This window comes from Monodon monoceros, unplaced genomic scaffold, assembly GCF_005190385.1.
Source record: "Monodon monoceros isolate NGI ecotype Baffin Bay Population unplaced genomic scaffold, NGI_Narwhal_1 Super_Scaffold_3, whole genome shotgun sequence".
NCBI lineage: Eukaryota > Metazoa > Chordata > Mammalia > Artiodactyla > Monodontidae > Monodon > Monodon monoceros.
In genome coordinates this window covers 40,571,569-40,584,119 of record NW_021703780.1, presented here as the reverse complement: position 1 = coordinate 40,584,119, position 12,551 = coordinate 40,571,569, and the positions used below count along the sequence as shown (strand labels likewise).

The 12,551-nt window shown below is 56.8% G+C and overlaps 2 protein-coding genes across 5 annotated transcripts; one reads left to right on the top strand and one right to left on the bottom strand.

The window, feature by feature from the left end:
- Positions 1-1,377: 1,377 nt before the first annotated feature.
- On the bottom strand, positions 1,378-8,108 carry RXRB (retinoid X receptor beta). Of its 4 annotated transcripts, none has more exons than XM_029242662.1 (10): positions 7,651-8,108; positions 6,735-6,982; positions 6,084-6,240; positions 5,540-5,719; positions 4,242-4,414; positions 3,722-3,851; positions 3,386-3,518; positions 3,179-3,282; positions 2,755-2,860; positions 1,378-2,643 (listed from the first exon to the last, which is right to left on the bottom strand). In XM_029242662.1, the coding sequence occupies exons 1-10, from the start codon at positions 7,886-7,888 to the stop codon at positions 2,496-2,498; spliced, it is 1,617 nt and encodes a 538-aa protein (XP_029098495.1). In that variant the 5' UTR covers positions 7,889-8,108; the 3' UTR covers positions 1,378-2,495. The 4 variants fall into 4 exon arrangements, 2 of the variants coding, with proteins under 2 accessions (XP_029098495.1, XP_029098496.1); XM_029242663.1 differs by having other exon boundaries at positions 3,179-3,270; XR_003796699.1 differs by having other exon boundaries at positions 2,505-2,643; positions 2,755-3,282; positions 7,651-8,064.
- Positions 8,109-8,243: 135 nt separating this feature from the next.
- Positions 8,244-12,503, top strand: SLC39A7 (solute carrier family 39 member 7). The gene is made up of 8 exons (XM_029242659.1): positions 8,244-8,350; positions 8,662-9,070; positions 9,160-9,328; positions 9,490-9,543; positions 9,679-9,822; positions 9,971-10,111; positions 10,304-10,500; positions 11,618-12,503. Exons 2-8 carry the CDS (start codon positions 8,666-8,668, stop codon positions 11,888-11,890), a joined length of 1,383 nt encoding a protein of 460 aa, XP_029098492.1. The 5' UTR covers positions 8,244-8,350; positions 8,662-8,665; the 3' UTR covers positions 11,891-12,503.
- The last annotated feature ends 48 nt before the right edge of the window (positions 12,504-12,551 follow it).

Below are 12,551 nucleotides of genomic sequence, written 5' to 3'. Positions count from 1 at the left end.
AGCTGGCGCCCGGAACGCCAGGTCCCAGGGACCGCCGGAGGCGCCGGACACCCCGACGCTGGCAGGAGACAGCGAGCAGGCTCGCACGCCGGGGTCCCGGGGAAGTCGGAGGCTGCCGGGTGGCGACAGCTCTCAGTGACCCAGCTCCATGCAGCGAGGCGCCGTCGGGGCTCCGGCGCTGCTCCCTCCTCGGTGGCCGCCGCTCCTGTGTGTCCCCGGCCACCCCGGCAGCCCAGAGCCCCCACCCCGCTCCCGCCCCCGGCCCAGCCCCTGCCTCCAGCCGCCCGCCCACAGCCACCGAGGGAAACCCCACCCCCGATCTCCACCTGGTGTGGGGGTCGAGTGGGAACCCTCCCTCGCTGACCCTCGGCCTGCTCTCCTCTGCTTCTCGCAGAGACTCAGTGGCCTGTACCTTAGGAGTCTCTTTTCGGGAGCCCCAATATCTCTTCCCCAGTCTCTTTCTTTGGGGGGGGCCCAGACGTCCAGTCACAACACCCCTCCTCGTTACTCCCCCTTGGGGGCCCAGAGCCCCCTTTCATTAGAGTCTGGGGCGGGATTTACAGCACAGTGGGAAGGGAGAGGCGGGCCTGGGGGTCGCTACCTCCCCTCACCCCGTCGGGTCTCCATAATTATTTCCCCTCGGCCCGGCCCGCCCGCTGTAATTACAGAGCCTGGCCCGGGGCACGGTATTTATAGACACGGCTATAGATAGCGACTGGGGACCTGCAACCGACGGCCGCGGGGGTGGGGGGCGAGGCGGGAGGGCCGTTAGGCGGGAGGCCAGAGACTGGACAGACCCACACACAGGCTAATCAGGTCCCAAGGGATGGAAGTAGGGGGACGACGTAACGGCGCCCAGGAGCCCAGGTGGAAAGGCACCCAGTGGAGAGGCGGGGGCGCGGGGGGGCCGCCGACACTGGTTGGCAGAGTACGGGAAACGGGGTCACTCGGGGACGAGGCCGCCTCCAGGCGGGCAACACAGGAGTAAGCCGCGGCGCTCGGCGCCCAGTGCGCCCCCACGAGCGGGCACGGCGCCGGGTCTGCCCGGAGCCCGCGGCGCGGCCGGAGTGAAGCCCGGAGCGAGCCGAGGCGCCGCCGCCCGCTGGCGCTGGGGGGGCGCCCGCGAACAAGGCGCCTTTGAGAGTCAGCCGCCCCCATCCCTCCGGCCGGCCCCGCCCCCCGGCTGGCACACCCTCTCCCCCCACCTCCGCGACAAAGCGCGCCTTGTGTCCCCCACCCTGCGCCCGCCTCCGAGGCCCCAGGGAACTTAGGCGGCGGCAGCGGCGTCCAGGGAGCCGGTCCGGAGCTCCCGACCGGATACCCTCCCACACGCGGCCCGGTGCGGCGCTGCCCCCACCCCCCATACAGTCACCTCAGTCCAGAAAACAGCGATTTTAATTTGAAAGCGATTTTATGTGAGTGAAAGAGAGGGTAAGGGAACCCCGGAGAGAAGAGTCGCAGGGCAAAAATCATGCAGCCCCAGCACCCCATCTCTGCAGGCGGGCCATCTCCCCTCAATTCCGAGGCCAGGAGCCTGTGTCCCCAGCCTACAAGGTGTGTGCCCCGGGCTGGGGGGAGAGCTGGGAGGGGAAGGGTCTGAGGACTACTCACCAAGCCACTTCCCCCCACCCCGCCCTCACAGCCCAGGCCCCTTCCCCAAGCCAGACGGGAAGAGTGGGGGAGGGGGCTGGGAAGGCCAGTGCTGAAGAGCCAGCCCTGCAGACCACCTCAGGGCCCTGCCCTTCCCAAACACCACCTCCACCACTGGCATTTCTTAGTCAACCTGGGAAAGTACAGTACTTCTTTGAGTCTAACTGCAAGTCTCTATCCTCAGAGAAAATTAAAAATAGCACATGGGTTCCTACATCTCCACCCACCCCTTAGCCACCACCACCTTTTTCTTTTTCAGTCTGACAGCAGAAGGTGAAGCGTGAGAGGGGGCTCTGGACATGGGACAGCGACAGGGCCCCTCCTTATTCCAGAGAAGCCCCCATCTGCCAGGCTTGGTTGGAGGAAGGCCTGTCAGAGCCTTACTCCCATGTCCATCCATTTGGGGGGCCTGCCCCCCAAATCCATCTCTGCGGGAGTTCCCATTTCCATTCTTCAGATGGGGGGCTAAGTGAAGCAAGACGAGAAGGAAGCCAGGTCCTGGGAGCAAGGCCAGTGCTCTGTGCTGGGGGAAGGAGAGGCCATTCCAGGCCAGGGGTAAGAAAGCACCCCCAGATCATGGCAGAGCCAGACAAATTCAGAGACTCAAGGCCACTGAAGGGAGAGGTCCAGCCCTCAAAGTGGTCTGCGGTCCCCTCTGACTTGGGATGTCAAGCAAACCCTTGCAGGGTTTAGGGACCCCCCGTTGGAGGTCTCGGTTCTGCCCTATGCTCCTCACCCCACCAAGATTCTAGGAACATGGTCCCTCCCCACCCTGCCCCAAGGCTCAGAGTCCCTTGCCCATGTGCCCTCCTCAAGCGTGAGGAACACCACATCTGGGTGTGGGCTCAGGCCAGCTGGTGGGGAGCCTCAAGCATCTCCATGAGGAAGGTGTCGATGGGGGTGTCGCCAATGAGCTTGAAGAAAAACAGATGCTCTAGACACTTAAGGCCTATGGACCTGAGAGCAGGAAGACGCAAGAGCAGCTTGGCAAACCTGAGGAGGGAATGGGAGACATGGAGTGAGAGCTAGAGCCACATGGCACTACCCCCACCCCAGCAGGAGCCTCGGTTCCCACAGCCCCTCAGCCCCACAGCGCCTTCTCACCGGCCCTGCTGCTCAGGGTACTTCTGTTTGCAATAGGTCTCCAGGGACGCGTACACTTTCTCCCGCAGGACCTCTACCTCGCTGGGGTTGGAGAGGCCCTTGGCATCTGGGATGGCAGGGAAGAGAGGAGGAAGAGGAAGGAGGGCAAATCAAATCAGGACAAATGTGGAGGTGTGGCCCACACGATGTCCCTTTTGGGCCCCACCTACACGCCCTTCACCAGATGCCTGGCAAGGGAAGCAGGGCACAATGGGTTTGAGGGATGGGGTTGCAAAGGGAATGTTATCAGCAGATGTGGGTTCTTCTTTGTCAGCTGTGAGATTTCTAGGTTGAGGGGGATAGCTGGGTAACTTAGGAGTCTCCGAAGAAGAGGAGGCTCCAAGGCTGCCTTGGTCTTGAGAGACGGGGGTAATCCTCCTCTTACCTGGATTGAACAGAATGATTGCCCTCAGGCAGCCAAGTTCTGTCTTGTCCATCCTCATGTCACGCATTTTGGACACTAGCTCTGTCAGCACCCTGGAGAGGGACCTGCAGGTCACTCAAAGGTCACAGCTCAGCCAGCCTTGGACACGGACCAGCCTATAGCCCCACCCCCTCGACCGACAGGCCAGCCCAGCCGAGGGCCACTGACCGATCAAAGATGGCTCCCACGCCTGCGGAATGGGCTGAGTTGCGGTGCACGTGAAGACCTGTGGCGAGGAGGATGCCGTCTCGGACATCGATGGATCGGTGAGAGAAGGAGGCAATGAGGAGCTCATTCCAGCCTGGGGGTGGGGGGCGGCAAGGGTGACGAGCCAGGGATCAGGCCATGGGATTGAAAGCACATCAGGGGAAGAGAAGAAGGGGTGGCGAGGTCAATGAGACTGGCTCTCTGAGTATGCAAGGTAAGGCCGCTGGGGTCCCTGAAGGTCAGGAGGTCCAAGAGGGGTCAAATGACAAGAGATTCAAGGAGTCCAAGGTCACTGACCTGCCCGTAGCAGTATGACCTGGTCATCCAGAGGCAAGGAGGAAAAGTGTGGGATCCTCTTTGCCCACTCAACAAGTGTGAAGAGCTGTTTGTCAGCTGCCTGGCAGATGTTAGTCACAGGATCATTTGGCTGCAGGGGAGGAGGGGTGAGAGTTATAGGCTTGGAAGTACACTGGGAGCCCCCCCAACCCCATAAGAGGCTTTTGACACCCCCTCCTTATTTGTAGTCTCTCTTCAAGCCCCATCTGAACCAATTCCTCCTCTTCTAGCATTCAGGAAAACAATTATTAATTTGGGACTTGCCTGTGGTTCTGTGAGTGGATTGTTTTGGGAGTGGGGACGGAGGATGCTATCACGCCTACCTCAGATGTCTAAGAGACCTTGTTTGGTGGCACTTCCGGTCCCCGGCAGTGTTAGATGGGTTGTGAGGGGAAGGGAGGGGAGGGGGAGATAGAACAGACCTAGACTCCCGCCTCCCCACCCCCATCAGGAAGAAGAGTAGATTGACCCCAGCACTCACGCTGCTGCCGCTACCCGCCGTTCCCCCAGGACCCTCAACGCCCTGGTCACTCTTCTGCTCCACAGCAAGCTCTGCCTCCAGGATCCTGTCCACGGGCATCTCCTCGGGGGCTCCCCCAGCCCCCTCCCCATCCCCATCCTTGTCCTTCCCCCGCTGACGCTCCTCCTGAACCGCTGAAGGAGAAGGAGGAAGGAGAAAAAAATAGAAAGTCAGCAGCCAGCCATGAGGAGATTCCAAAATGTCCTTAGGGTCTTATCAGGGTCTCATGGCCCTTAGGAGATATTTATAGAAATTGGGGAAGTCACTGGAAACCATGGCGTATTTGTGGCAGTCCAGAAGCAGGACTTATAAAAGAACAGATAAATAAACCCAGAAGAAGTAAAAGGGTGGGTAAAGGAATTACGGAGAAAGCTAGCATTTAAACTGAGAGCGTACTATACACTAGGAAACGTGCCAAACACACTTTCACGTTCACTCAAGTATCATAACAACCCTGTGAGCTCTTGACCCCATTTTTAAAAATAACGATTTGGGGGCAGTTCATTAAACAGCTTGCCCAAGTTCACACAATACATGGCAAGTCGTATGTCCAAATCTAAGCGTGCCTGATGGCAAATCTGGTGCTCTTCTGACTCAACAAAAAAGCAGGAAAAGGAGCACTGGCCTGGGTCTTCAGAGGTGTGGGTTCTGATCCAAGACCTGCCACTCTTTTGTTGCATGACCTTGGGAAAGCCAGGCTTCAGGCTCATCTTCTCTAAAATGAGGGATGTGACCAACATATACTCCCTAAAGTATCTCTCTCAGAATTCCAGAATCAAGCTTAAGAAGAAAAGATAGAGATTAAAAAAAAAAAAAAAAAAGAAGAAGCCCTGAGGTCTTCAGTAAAGGCTGCAGCTTAAGAGGGTAGAGTCCCAGAGTTTGGAGGAGAGAACACAGATAATAGGGAGATGGAGACCAGAGTGGAAGCACTTGGTCAAAATGAGGAAGAATTACTCAGGTTAGAGAAGGGGAGCTAGAGAAACCCATCATGGGGAAGGAAAACTTATCCTACCCTAGCACCAGACCAGGGAGGGGTCAGAGGGGCAGAGGCCACAGAAGCAAAACCATTAAGAAGGAAACTCAAGGCACCAGGTCAAGGTACCAGAGAGGAGGGCTGATGAGCAGGGGAGAGGGAATCAAATATCGCCCTCTGGAGGAGAGAGAGGAGTCCAGCCTTATAGTCCCTGCAGTCTTCCCTCCCCCTCCTCCCTCTCTTCCCACAGGGTAGACTGGGAGGCCTGGGTAGGGCAGGCCCTTACCCTCCCTCTTCATGCCGGTGGCCAGGCACTTCTGATAGCGGCAGTACTGACAGCGGTTCCGCTGGCGCTTGTCCACCGTGCAGTCCTTGTTGTCCCGGCACGAGTAGGTCAGGTCCTTACGGATGGTGCGCTTGAAGAAGCCTTTGCAGCCCTCACAGCTGTAAACCCCGTAGTGTTTGCCTGCGAGGGGACAGGAAGAGCAGTAAGACTGCACGTAGACCCTGTGCCACTAGGACTCTTGCCCACCTCCCCCCAGCAAATTTAGTTGAAGTCTGCTCTGTGTTTGCCAAAGAGAGAGATGGGGAACCAGGACATGAGGCATGATCCAGTCCCACTCTTCTCACGGTTCAAAAACCCTATGCCAGCCCCCTCTTCCCTCTGACCACCCCCCCACACCAAATCTGAGCCGCAGGGTCCTTAACTCTCGTCAGGCCTCCCCCAGCTCACTTGCTCTAACCAAACCTCAAGAGCCCCTAGGAATCCCACAGGTGATGGTAAACGGTACACGCTCTCTTCCTCTCTGCTGGTCCTCTGAGCCCCATACCTGAGCTTCGGTCCCCGCAGATTGCACATAGCCGTTTGCCAGCCCCAGGGCCACCTGGAGGGGGTGGACAGTGCAGGCCCCGGACCCCTAAGACTGGTGGCTTCACATCTTCAGGGGGGCCAGACCCACCCCCAGGGAGCGACACTGTTGAGTTAATCTGGGTTGGGGGAAATAGGGAAGTCACAGGGAGACTCATTGGGAAGGATAATCTCTCAGAGGGGAGGTACATCATTCCCTACCACCTAGGCAGGGCCCTGCATTGCACGTTACAAAGGACATTATTTACATTGCAGTGCCGGGGAAGGGCCACCCCTGGAGTACAACCCCGAAGAGATGAGACATAAAGGTCCCCCTGAAATTGTGCAACACAGTGGCCCTGAAGGGCTTGTATTTCAGAAGGGTAGATGGAACCAAAAGGGCAAAAAATCACTGATATATGAAAGGGACATCAAGAATAGCTGGGTTCTTTTACAGGGTTGGGGAGGAGGCGTGCACTGAAAGCTCAGTCACCTCAAGAAATGCCAGGGGTCGCACAAGGACCACAGGCCTGGAAGGTCAGTGGGCCATGGGGAAGTTCACACAAGGATCTAGGTCACCAGGAAAACAAGGAAATGAAAGTGGAGAGGCAGTAAGTGGGTCACAACCTCTCACCTGGGGACTGCTGACAGGCCCGGAGAATCCTGGGGGAGCTGGAGGGGGCAGACCAGGGGACCCCATGGAAGAGCTGATGACCGGGAAGGGGGAGCCCAGTGGTGGGGGTGGCATCGGGGGTGGGGGTGGAGCCCCAGAGCCTCCAAGGGATGCAGCTGCTGAAGGGGGTAAGGGTGGCCCCGGAGGAGAAGGGGGAGCGGCCCCCTGGGGAAGGGGATTTGGAGAGGAACTGTCTGGGCTTCGGGAGTCTGGTGAGGGGTACACACAGGCACGGACACACACAGACAGAAGAGACAAAAAGAGAAAATGAGTCTTCGATCATCCAACCGGAGCCTTTAATTCTCTGATCCCCCCACCGCGCCCCCACCTCACCCCACCCCTTCCCAAGTCCAGAGACACCCTGCTGTCAAACAACGGCTTAACTCCTAATCGTGGTGAGAGAAGGGGGCTGACAGAGGAGGATCGTTCAGGTGAGGCAAATTCCAAACAATGCATTTGGTCACCCCAAGCCAGACGCATCTCGTGTGGGTGGGGCAGCACGTGGGGTGGACCAGTCAGCCCCTCCACTCCCAGCTCGTAGCCAGAACGTGCAGGGAAAAGAGATAGGCAGAAGAGACCCCTCCTAGGACACAGAATTTGCCTTCAAACGTCCAGAGTCCTCAATCTCGAGGACTAGTGTCCCACGCCTTGGACCTCCGTAGTGCAGGGCCTCAAGCGGCCACCGCTAGGAGGGCGGAAGCTCCCCCTCCCCGCCCCGCCCCGGGGGGAGGGCACTAAGGCCCTCGGGAGGGAGGGGACGCGTGTTTACAAACAAGGGGGCGGGAGCGCCCGGGAAAGAACACCAGGGGAGGGGGGGGGGAAGGGGTTGCTGATAACGCGGTCACTGGCTTGCCGGTCCGTCCGCTAGGTCACTCACCCCGCCCGCTGTCGCCCATCCCGTCCCGTCCAGCCTCCCCCGGCTCCGGCTCCGGGGTTTGTTGTTCTCCGGCTGCCACCGCCGCCGCCGCCGCTGCTGCTGCGGGATCCAGCCAGGGCCGTCGCCGCCGCCACCGGGACGCGACCCCACAATGCATTTCTTTTCGCACCCCCACCGGCCCACACTGCCCTGCGGCATGCCGCTGGGGGAGGAAGGGCGGGCGAGCAGCCCAAGACATGATTCCTGGCTGAGTGTAGGAATACCGAAGAGGTACCAGGGATTCCCAAGGATTGATCGTTGGACTAGCTGAGCACGAGGAAGCCCCAGAGAAAAAGTCTCTGGCCTTAACCGGGTCGAATTAAGCGCTTCGCTCTGCGCTGTAGCAAAATGACAGCGCCGATCTGGCAGCCATCTTGGTATAGACGGGAAGTCTCCGCGCTAGTTCCCGCCTCCTCGTCTGGTTGGAAACGGAGGAGGCGGTCTCCTCCCGCCTGTTAACCCGCCTAGCCCAGCGTCCCCTCAAATAACCTCCACACCCGCGCATGCGCGCCAGGGCTAGACGGCTTCACCACTACCGGAGTGCCGCCATATTGGTAAAGGTACTGGGACCAAGGTAGAACGGAACTCCCTGTTCTCGCGGGAGCTAGAGGCGGGACTGCCACGTCCGAGCAAACCGGGAAAGGAGAGGATCCCGGAGCCGGTGAGAATTCCCTGTTTTTCCCTACCGTCCTTTTCAGGCCTTTTTCTTCATTTAGTGGGTCATAGAGACGAGGACGCAGAGAGTCCATATAGTGGAGGATCAAAGCCTAGAGCGGTGTCCCGGGGGCCCTGCATCAGGGATGGGGTTCCGGATAAAGAAAACGAGTCTTGGGAACAATGTGGGTGGGGACAGGATGGAATGGGGAAGCAGCCCATAGAAGTGGACGGAGGGCGCGAACGGAGTAGAGCGGACCCCGCATAGGTATAGAGTTGAGGGTCAAGTGGAGTCACTATCTCTGTCCCTCTGGTCAGCGTGATGGCCAGAGGCCTGGGGGCCCCCCACTGGGTGGCCATGGGACTGCTGACCTGGGCGGCCTTGGGGCTGCTAGTGGCCGGACACGGGGGTCATGGCGACCTGTACGAAGACCTGCACGAGGACTTCCAGGGCCACAGCCACAGGCACTCACATGAGGATTTCCACCATGGACACAGCCATGCCCCTGGCCACACTCATGAGAGCATCTGGCATGGGCATACCCACGGTCACGACCATGGACATTCGCATGAGGATTTGCACCATGGCCATAGTCATGGCCACTCTCATGAGAGCGTCTACCACCGAGAACATGGACATGATCATGAGCACAGCCATGCAATCTATGAGGAGTCTGGGGCTCCAGGCATCAAACAGAACCTGGACACTGTCACTCTCTGGGCCTATGTGAGTCCCCCGGGGATGGGGCAGAGGGGGACTGGTTCGGGATTGTTGGGAAACCCCACACCACTTGACCCCTGACTCTCCCTCGCCAGGCACTGGGGGCCACAGTGCTGATCTCTGCAGCTCCATTTTTCGTCCTCTTCCTTATCCCCGTGGAGTCAAACTCCCCTCGGCACCGCTCTCTGCTCCAGATCTTGCTGAGTTTTGCTTCGGGTGGGCTCTTGGGAGATGCCTTCCTGCACCTCATCCCTCATGCTCTGGGTAAGTGATCTCTAGCTTCTACCTTAAATCTTAATGTATTTCATGCTTTGGACAAGAGGGTTCTTTCCCCTTTGTGATCCCTGACCTTCCAATATTCTCCCAAATACACACCCCTTGGTTGGGGTATTTCCTCATCTGGCTTTGTCTCTCCCTTCCTCCAGAACCTCATTCTCACCACCCTCTGGAGCAGCCTGGACATGGACATTCCCACAGTGGTGAGGAAGGGGCAGGTGAAGACGTGGGGTTGGGGTGCTGGGGAAGGTCTGTCCCTCCCTGTCCTTCTCTTGTGCTTGGGGAGGAAGAGTCTGAAATCAAAATCTCCCTTAATGTCTCAATGTATCCATTCCTAGGCCAGGGCCCCATTCTGTCTGTGGGACTGTGGGTCCTCAGTGGAATTGTCGCCTTTCTCGTGGTGGAGAAATTTGTGAGACATGTAAAAGGAGGACATGGACACGGACATGGACACGCTCACGGTCACACACATGGAAGACAGGGTGAGCCCAGGAACAACTTTCGTGAAAGCCACCTTGCCATCTCTGAATCTCCTCATTTTATGGTTCTTAGGTGGGAGAAGACTACCCTTATGAGGACATATTGGCAAATCTCTGTTCTCCACTCTTACCAACTGCTTTCTTCCCTCAGGGCATCCTTCAGAGGAGAAACAGAGCTCAGAGGAAGAAGAAAAGGAAGCAGGGGGATCGAGGAAAAGCAGAGGAGGGAGCACAAGGCCCAAAGACAGGCCAGTGAAACCTCAGAACTCTGAAGAGGAAAAAGCAGGTTCCGGTGAGGGCCAGCGTTGCATACGCTTGGGCAAGGGGCATCATCATGAATCACATGGAACAGCACTGTGGGTGATCACAGGTGTCTGGAAAATACTGAGGCTGGATGTGAAGTGGTCTCTGGGGGGCTGATCAGGGCTGAGACTAGGGGTGATGGATACCTCTAATTGTTTAATCTTATTTTCTCCTGTAAAAGACCTACGTGTATCGGGGTACCTGAATCTGGCTGCTGACCTGGCACACAACTTCACGGATGGTCTGGCCATTGGTGCTTCATTTCGAGGGGGTCGGGGACTGGGGATCCTGACCACAATGACTGTTCTGCTACATGAAGTGCCCCATGAAGTCGGGGACTTTGCCATCTTGGTCCAGTCTGGCTGCAGCAAAAAGCAGGTTGGTGATGGTGTGCACCAAACATGGTTGCCTCAAGCCTTTTATCCCCCGCTAACCCACCCCAAACCCAGACTGCCACCCGTTAGTTCCGAACAAGTTGTACTACAGGCATACCTCGTTTTATTGCAATCCTTTATTACACTTAGCAGATATTGCGTTTTTTACAAATTTATAGCAACCCTGCTTCAGCAAGTCTATGGATACAATTTTTCCAACAACATTTGTTTACTTCATGTCTGTGTCACAGTTTGAGTAATTCTTGAAACATTTCAAACTTCGTTATTATCATACTTGTTACGTTGATCTGTGATCAGTGATCTCTGATGTTACTATAGCAAAAAGATTGCAACTTGTTGAAGGCTTACGTGATGGTTAGCATTTTTTATCAGTAGAGTATTTTGTTTGTGTGTGGTACGCGGGCCTCTCACCACCGCGGCCCCTCCCGTTGCGGAGCACAGGCTCCAGATGCGCAGTCCCAGCGGCCATGGCCCACGGGCCCAGCCACTCCGAGGCATGTGGGATCTTCCCGGACCGGGGCACGAACCTGCGTCCCCTGCATTGGCAGGCGGACTCTCAACCACTGCGCCACCAGGGAAGCCCTCGGTAGAGTATTTTTTAACTAAGCTACGTACGTTGTAGGCATAATGCTACTGCATACTTACAGGATAGTGTAAATATATGCATTGGGAAACCAAAAAAACTCATGTGACTTGCTTTATTGTGATGGCCTGGGACTGAACTCACAATATCTCCGAGGTATGCCTGTATTGTTAACAACAGATCCTCTAGAAACGAGGCGGAAGAAGTTCTGTTTCTTTGTCTTGTAGCTCAGTAGTTCTTGAACTGTGGTCCATAGCCATCTGAATGTTTTATGGGGGTCTTTCACACCATGCCCCTGACCCTGACCTATTGAGTCAGAAGGTCTGTGGAAAGGACCTCTTTGATCTAAGATTTTTCAGAAAGTGTCTATTCTAGATCCCCTTCTTTTTGCCTTACTATTTAGTTTCTAAAGACATGCATCTTATCCATGTACACTTATACCCCTCCAGCCACATCTAAACCACTGATAACCTTTAGATGTTGGTGAGTGCCTCTCTCTCTCTTTTCTGCCCACCAGGCGATGCGTCTACAACTACTGACGGCAATAGGGGCACTGGCAGGCACAGCCTGTGCCCTCCTAACTGAAGGAGGGGCAGTGGGCAGTGAAGTTGCAGGTGGCACAGGTCCTGGCTGGGTTCTGCCATTCACTGCAGGTGGCTTTATCTATGTAGCAACGGTGTCAGTGTTGCCTGAGCTGTTGAGGGAGGCATCACCATTGCAATCACTTCTGGAGGTGCTGGGGCTGCTGGGGGGAGTTTTCATGATGGTGCTGATTGCCCACCTTGAGTGAGAGGTGAGGTAAACCAGCCCCACCCCAGCCCCAAACCTCTAGCCTCTAAACCCTCCAGGTCAGGGGTCTGTGGAAGTTGGGGGCCCTGGCCTGGGACATCTGCCAAAGGAGGGAGTTGTATCCTAGGGAGGTGGCGACTTTGTCTTGAAAGCTATCAAGATTTGGCAGTCTTACAGGGGCTGCAGAGGTGAGAATGACAGCCCAGAGGGACCATAGTGTTGGGCATGTGCTGACCATGTTGTTGGGTTTGGGGACTAAGTGAGGCCATGAAGAAGGCTGGAAGAGAGAGGAGTCACGGCAGCCTACCCCATATCCCCCACCCCACCTATTCACAGAGGACCAAGCTGCCACACACTGGCTTCACCAGGGTCCACCTCCCTCTCTCCCACCGGTTGGTGGAAACTCCAGGGAAGACCAGAGCCCTGAAGTGGGTAGCAGAAGTCGGGGATAAACATCAATCGTGTGTCCTGATTTGGGAGTGATTGGGGGGGAGGGGGGCTAGTTGCTACTCTCATGGCCTGATTTTTCTTTTGTTTGTATTCTTTTATATCACTGTTTGAATGGGGAAGGAGGGGTGGTGACCGGAAATAAAATCCTTGGATCTTCCGCTCCACGCGCAGTCTTTGTCCTTTTTTGGGGGAATGGGGGCCCCTCTTCTCCC